Genomic DNA, 18,753 nt, shown 5'->3' on the forward strand with positions numbered 1-18,753 from the left:
ATAGCATTTTATTCTTCTTTTAGACTGAACATTTTCTTTGTTCTGGTAATAAAGAATAAGGAGACAAAGTATTTCAAAGCTTAATGTGCATTAGTCCCAAATCGTATTTGTTTTCTTAGTTTGATGCTATGATAAAATGAAAAGCTAATTGATGGTTACTGTATATGAAAGTGAACTAACTAAGTAGATGAATAAAAGTTGTCATGGAACTGGATGATCTACTGGCAATACTATTCTGGCTAAAAAAAAGTATTTTCCAAAAAAACAAGTCATACAAGTTTATCTAAAGACATGTAAGACAGTTGAACATAAAATTAAACTGCAATCTAGGATTATTACTTAATAGGCTATTACTTTTGATCTTTGCAATATATATAGGCACTAACAATTATATATATCTTCCTAGACATGACAGAAGGAACCCTTGAAATATAAAGTGTATTTTATAAGCTATAGATGTACTTTTCCTCTAATAAAACATGTAAACTTACTTGACATTTATTTATACAAACTCATTAAATAACTTCTATATTCATTCTTGTCAAAGGTAGTATTTCAATTTAATTATGATTAGGGATTTATTTAAATCACTATAAAAATCTAATTCCTCATCTAATGATGCCAGTGACAAATATAAAGCTGTCTACATCAGCATTGCTCATTTATTACACCAATTTTCCAGAATATATAGGTCATTCTAAAAGCTCTTCCTGAAAAAAATATCATAAAGCAGCTTTTTAATTCTCAAAGTTCTCATCAGAATTAAAATAGAGTTAGGTCACGTTTTCAGAGCATAGAGCTGTGAGATTATTTTACATTATTTTTATTTATTTGAGTTTAGGGAATATTCAGAGATGTTTTTTCTCTTAACTTTATTAAACATTTGGGCATTGTACTGGGTTGAACTGTGCTCCCCCTACCACCTCCCCAAAAAAGAGATGTCTACCAGGAACATGTAAATGTAGCCTTATTTGGAATAAAGGTCTTTGCAGATGTAATTAAGGTAAGGATCTCAAGATGAAGTCATTCTGAATTAAGGTGAATCCAATAACGAATGTCCTTATAAGAGACAGACAATGAGAGGTACATAAAGACACAGAGGGAAGAAGGCCATCTGAAGATGGAGGCAGACATTGGAGTTATACTGCCACAAGCCAAGGAACGCCAGGAGCTGCCAGAAACTGGACGAAACTAGGAAAGATTCTTCCCTAGAGCCTTTGTAGGGTTGGTGGCCCTGCCAACACTTTAAGACTTCTGCCCTCCAAAACTGTGTGAGAATGAATTTCTGCTGTTTTAAACTACCACATCTGTGGTAATTTGTTGCAGCAGCCCTAGAAAACTAATACAAGTATACATTTGATACTAACTGCAGGTTTTGAATTCCTTTAAATGTTAGTCTGTGTCTATTCTGTGTTTATAGATAAGATCTTTTCTTTGAAGTATATTAAAGAGTGAATATCTGTCATTAAAAACAGAAAAAATCCTATATACCTAACATTCCATTTATCTCATAAAGTTACTGTTTTGGCTTTATTTTATCTACCACAGATGTGGCTGGTGGTTATTCATCTTCCGTGCTTGATGCCATCAGAAGAGCAGTGATGGTTTCCAACATGCTTTCAGTTAATAAGATAAATGCAAAAAGCCTCACCCTCAAAGAGGTCTTCAGACTAGCTACTCTTGGAGGCAGCCAAGGTAATGAGCATTTTATTTCTCACACGATGTACAACCATGCCAATCTGTGTCCTTCGCTGCAGTGTGAAGGCTCGTGATAGTGGCATCAGCAGGCACCCCCATATTCATGACTGTTGCATCTCATATAATATAACCAAAACTTAGCAAGTACATGTTCAAGCATGTGGTGGAGGCATCATTCTTTTAGCAAGTTCCCTGTTATGGGCAGAAGAGATGTTCAGTATGCAATTATCATATTAATTGTTTTAATGGATACTTGGCATTGGTCACATGCATACGAGTTCTTTAAAATAATCAGTTTTTTTCCATTGAGTCAAGTAACATGCTCTCTATTGGCCTAAGTAGTAATAATAATAATAATAGCCAAGACTTATTGGGCCCTTACCATGTGATAGGCACTATGCAACATGCTTTATGGATGCTGTTATTTAATCCTCAGAACCACTGTTATTAATTCCATTTTACCAACAAGGTACCTGAGTGAGGCTTACACACCTGTCAAGCTACAGTGTGCCATGATTTGAATCCAGAAAATCTGATGCCAGAGTGCAGGGTGTTACCCACCGCCTTCCACTGCAATATCTTCCTGTATAAATCTTAGCTTAGACTATGTATTTTGTTTATATACTTAAGTACACTAATTACCCAAGCCTATTTCAAAGGAGAAAGATGGAGAAGTATAGTTGATTGATAGGCAAATATTGTTCATCACCTTTTCCCAGTTCTCACATGTAACTGTATTTTTACTGAAAAAATAGAAATTGGTAACTGTATTGCTTTCTGTCACTTTAAGTATTATAGTATAATCTGGATGGATGATAGTGAATATATCATGAAACCTTAGGTAGCTAGTGAGAAAAACAAAGATCTTGAGACAGGTGTATATTTTTAATGTATTTTAATATTTTTATATTTACAATATATACCCTAGATCTTATAAATGAAGTATGATGGAGGCCAGGGTATCCTGGGAAGAGAAACTTCCTGGCTCTTCTCTGAATGTTCTGGGCTATGATGAATGCCATAAAGAACATTTCAAGAAAGAAAGCAAAGGTCATGCGCTTTGCATTTCCCCCAGTCTTATGATTTCACTGTCTGAAGTTCCAAGTTTTAAAAGTTCTGTTCTTTTAGCAAGTGTGACACTCCCTACCCCACCCCCGTTTTCACATCTGAGTTGTCCTACCATCTTATTTTCATGGTGCAAATGACTTGTATTTAAATAGTGCTTTTTTTATTCTAGGCTCTCTGTGAGTTGTTTCATCAGGATCCTGTATCTGACCAGGCCGGCATGGGGTGCTTACCAAATCATTTCTACCTTACCGTATAGCTTTCAAATCTATTTTCTGGGCCGCTGTTATGCAATTTCTTCTCCTTAGCTTGTGTCTCTACAAGAGTCTGAGTGAATGAGATGAATGCATCCCTGTTTAAAGTTGGCATCTTCCCCGCTTTACATTCACTCTCAAGATCAAGATGTGCATAAATCACCTTCACAGTGCCAACATTTGCTCCAAAGACAGTAAAACTGCGTTTCCTAAAATGCATTTGAGTTGCTTACCAGCCCAGCTAGGGCTCTCTGAAATAATGTGAATTTAGATCAATTTACAATTCACTGACAGTAGTTGTGTTTTTTTGGTTAGTTCATACCTGAACTCTCCAGGTTCTAACAAATAGTCCAGTTAGTTTATATATATATATAATACCATCAATTCCTGGCAAATGAACCTGGTTATCTGGCCTATTAAACACAGTTTTATGTTGAATACAGTCATCAAAAACTCATGTTTGTCATGCTGTTTGTCAAGGGAAAAACGAAGTAGAGTGTAATCGATGGAGGAGAAAATTTCCAGTGATTTTCTATTACATTCAGTTCTTCCCCCCATAATCAGTGGAAGTCACCTAACCACTTTTAACGTTTCTAATTATGTTTGCGCCTCTTTAAGAACTCTTTAGCTAAAAAAATCTTTTTCTTTTCTGAGAATAAAAGAGTTGCCCTTTAAATAACCATTTAAGAACAAGCAAGATTTCTAAATCTGTGCTTAGAGCATTGCCAAAAGACTTCTGGATATCCATACCTAGAAATATAACGTAGTGGGTATTGTCTAACAGGAATATGGTGTCTAATATTTTCACATACGACTGTATTCTGACAGTGACAGAATACAACAAATACATGTAAAAATTCAATTAAGTAATGCTGCACTCCAGTTGACCTTTCTTTCATGCATGCTTCTATTTGGAACACTCTATCCAGATTCTGACTTTAAGGAGCTTTAAATTCAATACCTTCATTAACCAGGAAAACCAACTACCCTCATCTTCTGAAACTAAACCATAAATATGAGAGATGTTCTTCCTCAACATCCACTATTCATGGAACAGGAATTCTAGCTGGGAGATGGATCAAGTCAATAGATATTATTGACCTATGCCCTATTTTAGAGAACCATTCTTCTCTGGCAACCAGAAAATCTTTAAGGTTACAGAGAAATTAGTCTGCTTTCAAAAGCATTGGGACTCTTGAGTTATGAAAATCTGTTTACTTTCAGAAGTGAATTTTTTCTATTCAAAGGATTTAAACTAAGGAACTTAGGATGGATATGCCTGCATTGACAAATATGCAAAAAGATAATTATTTTTTACTTATTTGAAGTTCATTTCACTGCCACAAAAATAGATCTTGTCAGCTATTTCATAGAACAAAAAGAACAAAAAGAACAAAAAGGGCAAGGAAAGGAGTTGGAATGTTGGAAGGAGAATAGGAGGGAAAGAGAAAGATATTATGTCCATCATCATGTTTCTTAGAGGTGAATGGAAATCACAGACCAGTTGGACTGTGAAGGGAACTGATAGAGCTGAAATAGACAACATCAGAATTATGATCATGGTGTTGAAGAGAACTCTTTTTATTCTCAGATTTTGCTTTCCCTGTGCTTACTCTGCCTTCTATAAGTCAAAGTCTTTCGACCTATTGGAATGCTTCACTATTAAAATACTAATTTTTTTCTAGTGACACACTGGCAGATTCTGTCCTTGCAAATTGGGATATTTGCATGGTCCGATGGCTAAAAATACTAACTGTTTATTAATTTATTCCATCCTGTAGCCCTGGGGCTAGATAGACAGATTGGAAACTTTGAAGTGGGCAAGGAATTTGATGCCCTCCTGATCAACCTCAAAGCATCTGACTCTCCCATTGACCTGTTTTATGGGGATTTTGTTGGTGATATTTCTGAGGTACGTAAAAGGAAGTTGATCAAAAAGCATTTATTTCATGAACTAGTCAGTCAGAACAGCTTCCCTATAGAAAAAAAATAGACACTGAAACATTTTAATGGAGTGCAGGAGAATCTTCTAAGGGAAGCTAGATCCTTTTTTTTTTTGAACATCTTTATTGGAGTATAATTGCTTTACATTGATGTGTTAGTTGCTGCTGTATAACAAAGTGAATCAGCTATACGTATACATATATCCCCATATCCCCTCCCTCTTGCGTCTCCCTCCCACCCTGCCCATCCCACCCCTCTAGGTGGTCACAAAGCACGAGCTGATCTCCCTGCTGCTATGCGGCTGCTTCCCACTAGCTATCTATCCCACGCCTGGTAGTGTATACAAGTCACTGTCACTCTCTCACTTCGCCTCATCTTACCCCTCTCCCTCCCCGTGTCCTCAAGTCCATTCTCTACGTCTGCGTCTCTATTCCTGTCCTGCCCCTAGGTTCTTCAGAACCCTTTTTTTTTTTTTAGATTCCATATATATCTGTTAGCATATGGTATTTGTTTTTCTCTTTCTGACTTACTTCACTCTGACAGACTCTAGGTCCATCCACCTCACTACAAATAACTCAATTTCATTTCTTTTTATGGCTGAGTAATATTCCATTGTATATATGTGCTACATCTTCTTTATCCATTCATCTGTCAATGGACACGTAGGTTGCTTCCCTGTCCTGGCTGTTTTAAATAGTGCTGCAGTGAACACTGTGGTGCATGACTCTTTGAATTATGGTTTTCTCAGGGTATATGCCCAGTAGTGGGATTGCTGGGTCATATGGTAGTTCTATTTTTAGTTTTTTAAGGAACCTCCATACTGTTCTCCATAGTGGCTGTATCAATTTACATTCCCATCAACAGTGCAAGAGGGTTCCCTTTTCTCCACACCCTCTCCAGCATTTATTGTTTGTAGATTTTTTGATGATGGCCATTCTGACTGGTGTGAGGTGATACCTCATTGTAGTTTTGATTTGCATTTCTCTAATGATTAGTGATGTGGAGCATCCTGTCATGTGTTTGTTGGCAATCTGTGTATCTTCCTTGGAGAAATATCTATTTAGGTCTTCTGCCCATTTTTGGATTGGGTTATTTGCTTTTTTGATATTGAAATGCATGAGCTGCTTGTATATTTTGGAGATTAATCCTTTGTCAGTTGCTTCATTTGCAAATACTTTCTCCCATTCTGAGGGTTGTCTTTTTGTCTTGTTTATGGTTTCCTTTGCTGTGCAGAAGTTTTTAAGTTTCATTAGGTCCCATTTGTTTATTTTTGTTTTTATTTCCATCTCTCTAGGAGGTGCGTCAAAAAGGATCTTGCTGTGATTCATGTCATAGAGTGTTCTGCCCATGTTTTCCTCTAAGAATTTGATAGTGTCTGGCCTTAAATTTAGGTCTTTAATCCATTTTGAGTTTATTTTTGTGTATGGTGTTAGGGAGTGTTCTAATTTCATTTTTTTACATGTAGCTGTCCAGTTTTCCCAGCACCACTTATTGAAGAGGCTGTCTTTACTCCATTGTATATTCTCCTTTATCAGAGATAAGGTGACCATATGTGCATCAATTTATCTCTGGGATTTATGTCCTGTTCCATTGATCTATATTTCTGTTTTTGTGCCAGTACCATACTATCTTGATTAGTATAGCTTTGTAGTATAGTCTGAAGTCTGGGAGCCTGATTCCTCCAGCTCTGTTTTTCTTTCTCAAGATTGCTTTGGCTATTCGGGGTCTTTTGTGTTTCCATACAAATTGTGAAATTTCTTGTTCTAGTTCTGTGAAAAATGCCATTGGTAGTTTGATAGGGATTGCATTAAATCTGTAGATTGCTTTGGGTAGTATAATCATTTTCACAACGTTGATTCTTCCAATCCAAGAACATGGTATATCTCTCCATCTGTTGGTATCATCTTTAATTTCTTTCATCAGTGTCTTATACTTTTCTACATACAGGTCTTTTGTCTCCTTAGGTAGGTTTATTCCTAGGTATTTTATTCTTTTTGTTGCAATGGTAAATGGGAGTGTTTCCTTAATTTCTCTTTCAGATTTTTCATCATTAGTGTATAGGAATACAAGAGATTTCTGTGCATTAATTTTGTATCCTGCTACTTTACCAAATTCATTGATTAGCTCTAGTAGTTTTCTGGTAGCATCTTTAGGATTCTCTATGATAGTATCATGTCATCTGCAAACAGTGAGAGTTTTACTTCTTCTGTTCTGATTTGGATTCCTTTCATCTATTTTTCTTCTCTGATTGCTGTGGCTAAAACTTCCAAAACTATGTTGAATAACAGTGGTGAGAGTGGGCAACCTTGTCTTGTTCCTGATCTTAGTGGACATGGTTTCAGTTTTTCACCATTGAGAATGATGTTGGCTGTGGGTTTGTCATATATGGCCTTTATTATGTTGAGGTAAGTTCCCTCTATGCCTACTTTCTGGAGGGTTTTTATCATAAATGGGTGTTGAATTTTGTCAAAAACTTTTTCTGCATCTATTATCATATGGTTTTTCTACTTCAGTTTGTTAATATGGTGTATCACACTGATTGATTTGCATATATTGAGGAATCCTTGCATTCCTGGGATAAACCCCACTTGATCATGGTGTATGATCCTTTTAATGTGCTGTTGGATTCTGTTTGCTAGTATTTTGTTGAGGATTTTTGCATCTGTGTTCATCAGTGATATTGGCCTGTAGTTTTCTTTCTTTGTGACATCTTCGCCTGGTTTTGCTATCAGGGTGATGGTGGCCTCGTAGAATGAGTTTGGTAGTGTTCCTCCCTCTGCTATATTTTGGAATAGTTTGAGAAGGATGGGTGTTAGCTCTTCTCTAAATGTTTGATAGAATTCGCCTGTAAAGCCATCTGGTCCTGGGCTTTTGTTTGTTGGAAGATTTTTAATCACAGCTGCAATTTCAGTGCTTGTGATTGGTCTGTTTATATTTCCTATTTCTTCCTGGTTCAGTCTTGGAAAGTTGTGCTTTTCTAAGAAATTGTCCATTTCTTCCAGGTTGTCCACTTTATTGGCATATAGTTGCTTGTAGTAATCTCATGATCCTTTGTATTTCTGCAGTGTCAGTTGTTACTTCTGCTTTTTCATTTCTAATCCTGTTGATTTGTCTTCTCCTTTTTTTTCTTGATGAGGCTGGCTAATGGTTTATCAATTTTGTTTATCTTCTCAAAGAACAAGCTTTTAGTTTTATTGATCTTTGCTATTGTTTCCTTCATTTCTTTTCCATTTATTTCTGATCTGATCTTTATGATTTCTTTCCTGCTGCTAACTTCCGTGTTTTTTTTTGTTCTTCTTTCTCTAATTGCTTTAGGTGTAAGGTTAGGTTGTTTATTTGAGATGTTTTTTGTTTCCTGAGGTAGGACTGTATTGCTAAAAACTTCCCTCTTAGAACTGCTTTTGCTGCATCCCATAGGTTTTGGGTCGTCGTGTTTTCACTGTCATTTGTTTCTAGGTATTTTTTGATTTCCTCTTTGATTTATTCAGTGATCTCTTGGTTATTTACTAGTGTATTGTTTAGCCTCCATGTGTTTGTATTTTTTGTATTTTTTTTCCTTAAGTGATATCTAGTCTTATAGCGTTGTGGTCGGAGAAAATACTTGATACTATTTCAATTTTCTTAATTTTACCATGGCTTGATTTGTGACCCAAGATACGACATATCCTGGAGAATGCTCCACGAGCACTTGAGAAGAAAATGTATTCGGTTTTTTTTGGATGGAATGTCATATAAATATCAGTTAAGTCCATCTTGTTTAATGTGTCATTTAAAGCTTGTGTTTCCTTCTTTAATTTCATTTTGGAAGAATTGCCCATTGGTGAAAGTGGGGTGTTAAAGTCCCCTACCATGATTGTGTTACTGTCGATCTCCCCTTTTATGGCTGTTAGCATTCACGTTGTGTATTTAGGTGCCCCTCTATTGGGTACATAAATATCTACAATTGTTATATCTTCTTCTAGGATTGATCCCTTAATCATTATGTAGTATCCTTCCTTGTCTCTTGTAACAGTCTTTATTTTAAAGTCTATTTTATCTGATATGAGAATTGCTACTCCAGCTTTCTTTTGATTTCCATTTGCATGGAATATCTTTTTCCATCCCCTCACTTTCAGTCTGTATGTGTTCCTAGGTCTGAAGTGGGTCTCTTGTAGACAGCATATATACGAGTCTTATTTTTGTATCCATTCAGCCAGTCTGTGTCTTTTGCTTGGAGCATTTAATCCATTTACATTTAAGGTAATTATCGATGTGTATGTTCCTATTACCATTTTCTTAATTGTTTTGGGTTTGTTTTTGTAGGTCTTTTCCTTCTCTTGTGCTTCCTGCCTAGAGAAGTTCCTTTAGCATTTGTTGTAAAGCTGGTTTGGTGGTGCTGAATTCTCTTAGCTTTTGCTTGTCTGTAAAGGTTGTAATTTCTCCATCGAATCTGAATGAGATCCTTTCTGGGTAATTAATATTGGTTGTAGGTTTTCCCCTTTCATCACTTTAAATATGTCTTGCCACTCCCTTCTGGCTTGCAGAGTTTCTGCTGAAAAATCAGCTGTTAACCTTATGGGGATTCCCTTGTATATTATTTGTTGCTTTTCCCTTGCTTCTTTTAATATTTTTTCTTTGTATTTAATTTTTGATAGTTTGACTGATATGTGTCTTGGCATGTTTCTCATTGGATTTATCCTGTATGGGACTCTCTGCACTTCCTGGAGTTGTTTGACTATTTCTTTTCCCATATTAGGGAAGTTTTCATCTATAATCTCTTCAAATATTTTCTCAGTCCCTTTCTTTTTTTCTGGGACCCCTATAATTCGAATGTTGGTGCGTTTAGTGTTGTCCCAGAGGTCTCTGAGACTGTCCTCGATTCTTTTCATTCTTTTTTCTTTACTCTGCTCTGTGGTAGTTATTTCCACTGTTTTATCTTCCAGGTCACTTATCCGTTCTTCTGCCTCAGTTATTCTGCTATTGATTCCTTCTAGAGAATTTTTAATTTCATTTATTGTGTTGTTCATCATTGTTTATTTGCTCTTTTGTTCTTCTAGTTCCTTGTTAAATGTTTCTTGTACTTTCTCCATTCTGTTTCCAAGATTTTGGATCATCTTCACTGTCATTACTCTGAATTCTTTTTCAGGTAGACTGCCTATTTCCTCTTCATTTGTTTGGTCTCGTGGGTTTTTACTTTGCTTCTTCATCTGCTGCATATTTCTCTGTCTTCTCATTTTGCTTAACTTACTGTATTTGGGGTCTCCTTTTCTCAGGCTGCAGGTTCGTAGTTCTCGTTGTTTTTGGTGTCTGCCCCTAGTGGGTAAGGTTTGTTCTGTGGGTTGTGTAGGCTTCCTGGTGGAGGGGACTTGTGCCTGTGTTCCAGTCGATGAGGCTGGATCTTGTCTTTGTGCTGAGCAGGACCGCGTCCAGTGGTGTGTTTTGGGTTGTCTGTGACCTTATTATGATTTTAGGCAGCCTCTCTGCTGATGGGTGGGGTTGTGCTCCTTTCTTGCTAGTTTTTTGGCATAGAGTGTCCAGCACTGGAGCTTGCTGGTTGTTGAATGGAGCTGGGTCTTAGCTTTGAGATAGAGGTCTCTGGGAGAGCTCTCACTGATTGATTATTATATGGGGCCAGGAGGTTTCTGGTGGTCCAATGTCCTGAACTCGGCTCTCCCACCTCAGAGACTCAGGCCTGACACCTGGCTGGAGCACCAGACCCTGTTAGCCACACGGCTGGAGTGCCTCCATAGTTGGAGAAGCTGGCTTGCAGTGGCTCTCCTTCTGCGCTGCACATTAGAATCACCTGCTTCTTCCTTGTTTTGCCCCAAAGGCAGTGTTCCACAGAGAAAAACAGTCCCCTTGAAAATAGTCACAGCTCTGAGATGGCTTTTTTTTTTTCCTTTGTGCTTAGTCAGGTTTCACTTGCTCACAGGGGGTCACGTGCAGAGGCCTCGCACCCGGCTCTTCCTACTGGAGTTCCTAGTTTGGAATCTAGATCCTTTTAAGTTATTATAATTTCATGACAATAATGGTTTTAAGAAACATTTGTATTTTGAATATATTTGTATATTTGAAGGTATTTGGCTATAAGAAGCCATAATATAGCTACCACTTATTGAACATACTTGCTATGTGCTAGATGGCATGGGATTAATACATCATTTTTGTTTAATTATCAGAACAACTATTATGACAGCCAGGTGCTATTAATATTACCATGTCGTTTATGGGGCAGTGAGGCTTAAGGGAGGTTATATGGTTTACCTAAGAACTCATGGCTAGTAATTAGTAGACAGAGTTTGGATTCCATCCCAGGACTTTCTGACTTCTGGAGTCTGGGCTCTTGATCACAATGCTACATGGATTCTCTTAATTATAAGAAAATGAGTTTTATTACTTTGTTCATCTTATCATGTTTTTCTATGTATAAAATAAACTAGTTCTTCTTACTTTAATAACAATTCTTGTTGGACAGTTTTTCCTTAAAAATTAACTATTGCCATTTATAAATTGATCCATTTATGAGAGTAAATGTGATACTAAATGTAACATACTGAGGTTTTTTGAAGAAAGGTGCTGGATTATTTGAAGTTGATACCATTAGTTATTTACGTATTACTTATTCTTTTAGTTTTTTATTAGAGTGAGTTTCTGGGAATAGGGCTCAGGCCCATTCATCCAGTCATTTTTCTTGTATTATACACCTCTTGAAATATTTAAATTATTATATTAAATTAAATTCTTTAATTTTTGTTAACACTTTCCTCTGAAGATTTCAAGGTTCTATGTTAAGAACTTTCAGGCAATGGGAAACATTTGTTAATAGTCAGTACTTTTTTTTTTAGGCAAAAGACCATTTCTTTTTCATTAATAAAAGTAGATTTTGGGATGTTCAGTCGATGCCAGCTTAGGTGAGACAGTGATTGTTAGCCATAGAATCCAACTCCTATGAGTAGAGTTAGGTCTTTTGGGGCATAGATTAGCATTTTGACTTGGGATACTGGATTGTTGGTGACAAATAATTCTTCCCCTTTACCCTTCCTGACTAACTCTGTTATTGGAATAGCCATCAGTGTATCCATTTCTGGGACCAAGTTCCAGCCAGGCTAATGTACACAACAGAGAGAAATACCTTTTAAATGGATGGATTATGTGTCTTATCTCAAGACCTTTTTCGGGTTTAAATTCAAAATATTTTCACTGTAACTCTTTGATATGGAATGCAAGACTAAAGAAATTCACATGTGGAAATGCAAACAGACATTGATTGATCAAGATAGCATCTTTTATATAAATATATAAATAAGTTTCGGCACTGAAATGTACAACTAACACATTTTTCTCCTTTGTGGGTTTAGCCATAATTCCAGTAATATATATATTTACAAAAGAAAAAAGTCTGTTTAGAAAAAAATAAAAATAGATTTTTGCCATTGAGAAATAAATTTATATTTCTGGATTTTGCCAACCACTATTGGCTGTGAATTTGCTTTTCTAAACGCACAAAATATTCTTTCTTCTTCTTATTTTTCATTTTAGGCTGTTATCCAGAAGTTCCTCTATCTAGGTAGGTATATATATCTATCTCTATGCTAAATAAAATCTTTGTCTCTTGGGTATGCTCTCTGCATTTATTGTACCATATGTTAAGCCTTATGTGTGACCATTTGCTTTGATTCATTATATTTTTGAACATTCCTTGGCATTGAGTCCATTTATGGCACAATATTTAAAGGCACTATTTGAAATGAATATGCTCCTCTAGAACATAGTCATAAATCCTAAACTGAGGAATGGCAGGCCAAGGAGAAGAGATCATCCTGTACCTTCTTCCTACACTCGTTCTGTACCCCCAAGTCTGCCCTAGCACGTTGTATTTGTGATTGTGGTGGAGTCTTGCCACACATGCTTTTTAACGTACTCACATTCAATTCTATTTACTGAGAGAGAGAAATAAATAGTGCAGAAGATTCTACTCTTCCTCCCACTCCGTTGAGTGAGCTCTGAGTTCTGAGTGAATTTGGGGTGGGAGAGCCACATGTGGTATTTCTTTAAAAAGCTCAGTTCTTGCAGGCCCTTCATCTCACCATGCTGCGTATGATTCTGGGGTGTAAAGATAAGTATTTCTTTTACACTTGGGGCTGGAAAAGGAAACCACTCACTTCAGCTGAAAGAATGGTGATTGGGGGTTGATTTAATTTTATGTGAATTCTGCTTTAGGCGTGTATTTCAGACTCTAATCCTCAAATTAGGTGCAGCGTCTTCTTTTGGTCATATCTACCTGTTCAGATTATAAACAATGATTCCTTGATTTTTCTTTCAGGAGATGACCGAAATATTGAAGAGGTGTATGTGGGTGGAAAGCAGGTGGTTCCCTTTTCGAGCTCAGTGTAAGAGCCTCTGCATCTACGAGTTCTCCTGGGGTAACACAGTTCTGTGTTTTCTTGTGCCCAGGCGGAGTTAGGAAGTCAAAAAACAGTACCTTGTTCTTGGGATGACTATCTCCTTCTGTGTCTAGTTACAGTATTCACTTGACAAATCTTTCGAGGGAAGTTGCACTAATTCTCAACTCTGGTTGGGAGGATTAAAAATTTTGCCTTTTTGAGCTGTTTAGATTTACTTTAAAGCTCAAACATAAGGGAATGTTATTACTGGTGGTGTTCTTATTATGAGATTTAAATAAAATCTATTTCACATTTGGACATGTGGAGAGAAAAGATATTCTTATAAGGTTAGATATTTTGAGCTAGTAAATGTGAAAATTAGGAAACAGAAAATGAACCAGTGAGTATATTTTTGAGGGAGAAAAAATTAGACTACGAACACGCGTTGGAAAATGACTTCAGATTGTGTTTGAAAATTATATACTGAGCATACTAATTTAAAAAGAGAACTTGTTGAATTTTAAAATGTGTTTCTAGATTGACCTTGTGTTCTGGAAATATGCACTTAATGGAATTTGCATTTCAGAGATATGTTATTGTTGTGCTTTGCCTTCTTTGGGGATGAAATGTCAGAAATTGAATGCCACATGCTTTCTTAATATAGTTCTGTGCTTCAAAGTGTTTGACAGAAGTTGGGTATTAAAGATTTAAAGTTTCTTAGGAATATTATTCATATAACTACATGGCATAAATAGCTATACTTTTGTGTACTTTAAAATCACCTTAATGTATAATTGTGTGATGCTATTATTGCTTCAGTTTTATTAGAAAAGAAACAAATTTCATACTCCACTGTTGTGTAGATTGGAGTCTTTCATATACTGGGGCAAGTGCTGGACATCCAGGAGCTGTCAATACTAAAAGGAAGGGTTTCATTGCAATGACCCGTTCTCTCAAAGAACTATTCCATAGTTGCTGGAAATTTCATACTCAGATATCAATCTGTTAGAACTTTAAATGAAGGACAAATCCTACTAGATAAATATTATTAAAAGTCTTTAAACCTTGCATATTGTAAGTACTCTATTTTTCAATTTTATCATGTCTTTTTCATTCCTAATAATTTTCAGGACATTAGAATTTTAGGATAATGAAGAATATTTAGATGTCCCACTACTGTTTATATTAATAGGACTTAATCTGTACTAGACATCTAGAAACATTAAACAAAGCAAAGAGTGTTTTTATGTTTCCTAATATAGTGTGCTTTCCCATAACCTGGAATTAAAAACAAATTATGACTTCATGATAAATCCTTAAGAAATATTGACATGAATATTATTTAAATATTATAGTTTTCTCAGTTAACTCCAAATCCTATAAACCAACAAGGAAAAGGAGTAGTTTTCTTAATATATCATAACACTCATACCTAGGTCTTAGGGCTTAGGGCTTAGGGCTGACTCCTTATTATCACCTTATAGTAAAGAACTTTATGTAATATAGCGAACTCCATATCTGCAGAATGAAGAAGAAAATTTGTTCTCTAGTACTATAAATTTCATTCTTATATAATCATGCTAATTCAGCAGTAATTTGCTCAGTCTCTGGCCCCTCACCCCTGCAGAAACACTTCTAGACTTGGGTATAACCTACACCTAAAGGTAGAACAAATTTTTGGTCTTATTTAAAAAACAGAAACAAAAAACAGTTTGTGTTGTGAGGTATTAAGTAACTCAGTAAACCCAGTTTCCAGTCTCAGTCTCTGCATTTCTAGAATTCCTAGTTCCTGAGCCATGTCAAAGATGCCCCACCAAATTTCTTTCCATTTCTCTATAGTGCTGGTAGGTATTTTCTGCTCTGTCTCCCCAGTCCCTGCCAAAGGAACTTGGTTACCTAGTTTCTAACCCACATGAGTGGGCTTAGGAATTTGGAATGACATGTGCAAGATCCAGTAATAGGCAGCAGCTGTACTTAGCCTTTGCAAGATCCTACACTTTTACCTTCCGTAAGGGTGTACATTTTGATGTTGAACATCAACTTTCATTTAGATTTAGGACTTACATGCAGTAAATATAAATAAGTGTGGCATCAGAAGCAGGAATAATGGCCATATACAACCAATCTGTCAAATGTTTTTAGCCCTGATAATATGTTAAGACCTGAATATCTTTTCTAGTACGAATAGAATGTGTTGAAATGTTTACATGTACTTTGATCTCCCTGCATCACTTATAACTTGTGTTTTATTTCCCAGAGTGCAGTGTTGCTGAATGTTGCACCTGCTTTTTGCAGTACTGCAGGCATTAGCCATACACGTGCCCAGATGTTCTGCACTTTGAAATGTTGCCTTTGCTTAATGTGGGTTGACTTTCTGAATTGCGGAAAGGCAGTATTCCAGGCCAATCCTATTTGTCACTTTATGTTTGAATATTTTGCTCTCTGACAGGAAAGGAAGAATTAAAACATCTTCTCAGCCCCCTCACCCTACTCTGCACTATTTGCCTCAGGTTTCATGACATTTTTAATGGAATACACTTTAACAGGTAAAAACGTATTCAGTAGTAGTGACTATCATACATTTAAAAATATTTTTGCAACCAGAACACAAAAGCAGGCTAATCAGCCAACATGAATTTAATTTTCAAAAGAGAGTAAAATGTAGGATTAGAACAGGAAAGGTTGTCCTAGTAATTGTAAACTGAGACCAAAGAAACTCTGTCCCCTTATTTATTCTCCCAGCTTCTTCTGATTTAATTGTCAAAGGTTTTAGAATCCAAGAGAATATCTTGGAATAAGCTTCCTTCATGCTAGGAGGAGGTCTTTCTAAATTACTATTATAAGCATTGAACCCCATTGCATCTCTTTTAATTTTTGTGAGAATTCTGCACAGTCAAGAAAGGAAGGCAGTGGGGAAACACCCCTGTTATGCTTAGCTGATTTGAAGTATGCCCTTGAATATCCCTGTTGGCAGCTACAGTTGAGATCTCAGAAGGGAAACAATGGCTGTGAGATCCAGCAATGTATTTTGAATCTTCATTCCCTTCCAGACTCTTCCTATTTTTAATTTTTTCACCTCAGAACCAGACATATGGAAAGCTTTAAAGACAAGCTGGAAGGCACATTGTATCAATTCTACACATGTGCTATACATGGAAGACATCCCGAGTTGGAGTCTCCTGTAGCCTGCTGGACAGAGGTGATGATGCCGGAAGCAATCACATGCTTTTTTTTTCTTTTAAAGAGTGTTCTGAGTTATTAAAAGGTAGACTACAAAATATGTCATGGGCAATGTCTTGAAGAAATTTTTAAACTGGTGGATTTTTGTGAATTTTTAAGGTTTTTTTTCTTTGCAATTTCAGATCTACTTAGCCACTTTAGGTATGACTTTGGACCCTGACACTTTTTTAATGTCTCTAAAGCATGGAAAGAAGTGCAGAAATGAACAGACATGTATCAGAAACCCTGGCATTGGTCCCATGCATGTTTTCATGCCCAGCCCCTCCTTCCTTTCCCTCCTACAGTCCTGAGTGTGAGAGATCAAGAGGTGAGGAGTTAATTTGTAAATCTGGTACAAATTGAGTGAAATGCAAAAGTTGAACAGGCCAGTGATGAAACTAAATGTAAATTCCAAGATGGTTTCCACAGTCCACCGGATTCAAGTGACTTGAGTAAGAGCTATTATGTGGCAGTGATTTATGTGTTCACTTCCTACTCAAAAGCCTGTCAGAAAGCATTCTTTATTGAAAACCACCTTACATTGTATTAAACTTCTGATCACTGCTCTTAAGAATATATATACATATGTATTCATGGGAACATTTTTTCTCAATATTTGTATGATTTGCTTATTGTTCCTGTGCTGAGTGAGCTCCTTTGTGCTTCAGACGAAAATAAACGAGATTTTGTGTTTATGTGTTTTTGTTGTTGTGAGTTCTATCAATCTGATAGAAGGGGGATTAATCTTAAAGTGGTTTCTCCTTTTAACGTGAATTTTAAGATTGAAGGGGGTCAACTGTCTGGTGATGGATGGAAACTAAAATTTTTGGTGGTGAGCATGCTGTAGTGTATACAGAAGTAGAAATATAATGTTGTACACATGGAACTTATATAATGTTATAAACCAATGCTATCTCAATAAGAAAAAAAATATCATAAGACTGAAAAAAAATAGAATATTTAGCTGTGCAACATGTATCTTCTATCCTATAACAGTCACTATACACAACTTTTAAAAATTAAGCTATAGCTATAATGTTCAGCTCTTTAGAATCAGATTACCGTTGCCTTTGATTTAAGCATAGTTGATATTTCTTATTTTTTAAGCCACAACCCAGAGTGAGACATGCACTTTAACATCAAGAATTAGTTCACACATACAAATGTGCATGAGCATTTAAAACAAAAGTCTCACAAAATGATACTTTCCCTGTCTGTGATACCCTGGGCTGTTTCTCATTCTATTCTATTCTCTGTAATTTTTTAAATGCTGATAGCGAATTTCCCACTTGGTTTCTTGAACCTCTATTGGGTTATCACCAGCAGTGAGGAAGCAGTTTCCAGTGTCATTTGAGCTGTATACTTTAAGTCTCCATGACTTCATTCTGTGATTTGGCCATGACATGAGGGCCTGCCTTAGGATCATGAGGATTAAATAAAATAATACATAGCCAGCACTTAAGATAGCAGCTGGAGCAAAGTGAGTGCTCACTGTATGGTAGTTATTATTTTTAAAATGAATACAAACTGAACAGAAATAAAAATAATTTAAAATGTGTTTTTCTCAGTTTAGTTTTTAGAATTGAAATCAAGTGGTGTTAAGGATCTCTCTGTACATAAAAATATTCTGTAAGGATTAAATCTGATTTTTTCCGGCACTATTCGGCACTATGTTCATTATTTTTTATTTATAACAAGAAGCCTATGAGAGTAGTAGATTTGGTCTATAAATTCTCCCTCAATGTTCTGAGCAACTTACTAAGCATCTTTTTTTTTTCTCCCAAGGAACAACTTAGTCAAAATACCCAGAAGAGAATGTTCATGTGCATTATGTATAGCAATAAAGTCTGCCTAATTTAATTTGCACTTTGTAGGCCAGAGTTCTGTAATGGGTACTTAATAGACAAAAACAAATTACTGCATGGTACTCAATTCAGGATTTAAATAAAATAAGGTTTAGACATGAAATATATATAACTGCCAGTAGCAAAAAGGGCCTGTAGTAGGGTATTTTAAGACTCCATGAAAAGGCACTCAAAGGAACTGGGCCCACAAGCAGTTAGTTATCACTCACAAGGAGTAGGGGTTTTTTTTCAAACCCTGTTTTTAAATGGGATAAGCAAAGTATTCTCTGTTCTTTGAAATGATAGAATATTATTTTAAAGTATAATTAACTTTTTTTCACTAATTCAGACTCATATCCTTTCACC

General features: G+C 36.1%; 1 protein-coding gene across 1 annotated transcript in view; it reads left to right on the forward strand.

Moving 5' to 3' along the window:
• GDA (guanine deaminase) overlaps positions 1 to 13,841 on the forward strand; it is a 122,760-nt gene extending 108,919 nt beyond the window's left edge. Inside the window, exons 11-14 of the mRNA XM_036855917.1 lie at positions 1,549 to 1,695; positions 4,799 to 4,929; positions 12,480 to 12,507; positions 13,264 to 13,841. Of these exons, the coding sequence (XP_036711812.1) occupies positions 1,549 to 1,695; positions 4,799 to 4,929; positions 12,480 to 12,507; positions 13,264 to 13,334 (377 nt within the window). The 3' untranslated portion in view covers positions 13,335 to 13,841. The remainder of the gene's footprint in view (positions 1 to 1,548; positions 1,696 to 4,798; positions 4,930 to 12,479; positions 12,508 to 13,263) is intronic.
• The last annotated feature ends 4,912 nt before the right edge of the window (positions 13,842 to 18,753 follow it).

Source organism: Balaenoptera musculus, chromosome 6 (assembly GCF_009873245.2).
Source record: "Balaenoptera musculus isolate JJ_BM4_2016_0621 chromosome 6, mBalMus1.pri.v3, whole genome shotgun sequence".
NCBI lineage: Eukaryota > Metazoa > Chordata > Mammalia > Artiodactyla > Balaenopteridae > Balaenoptera > Balaenoptera musculus.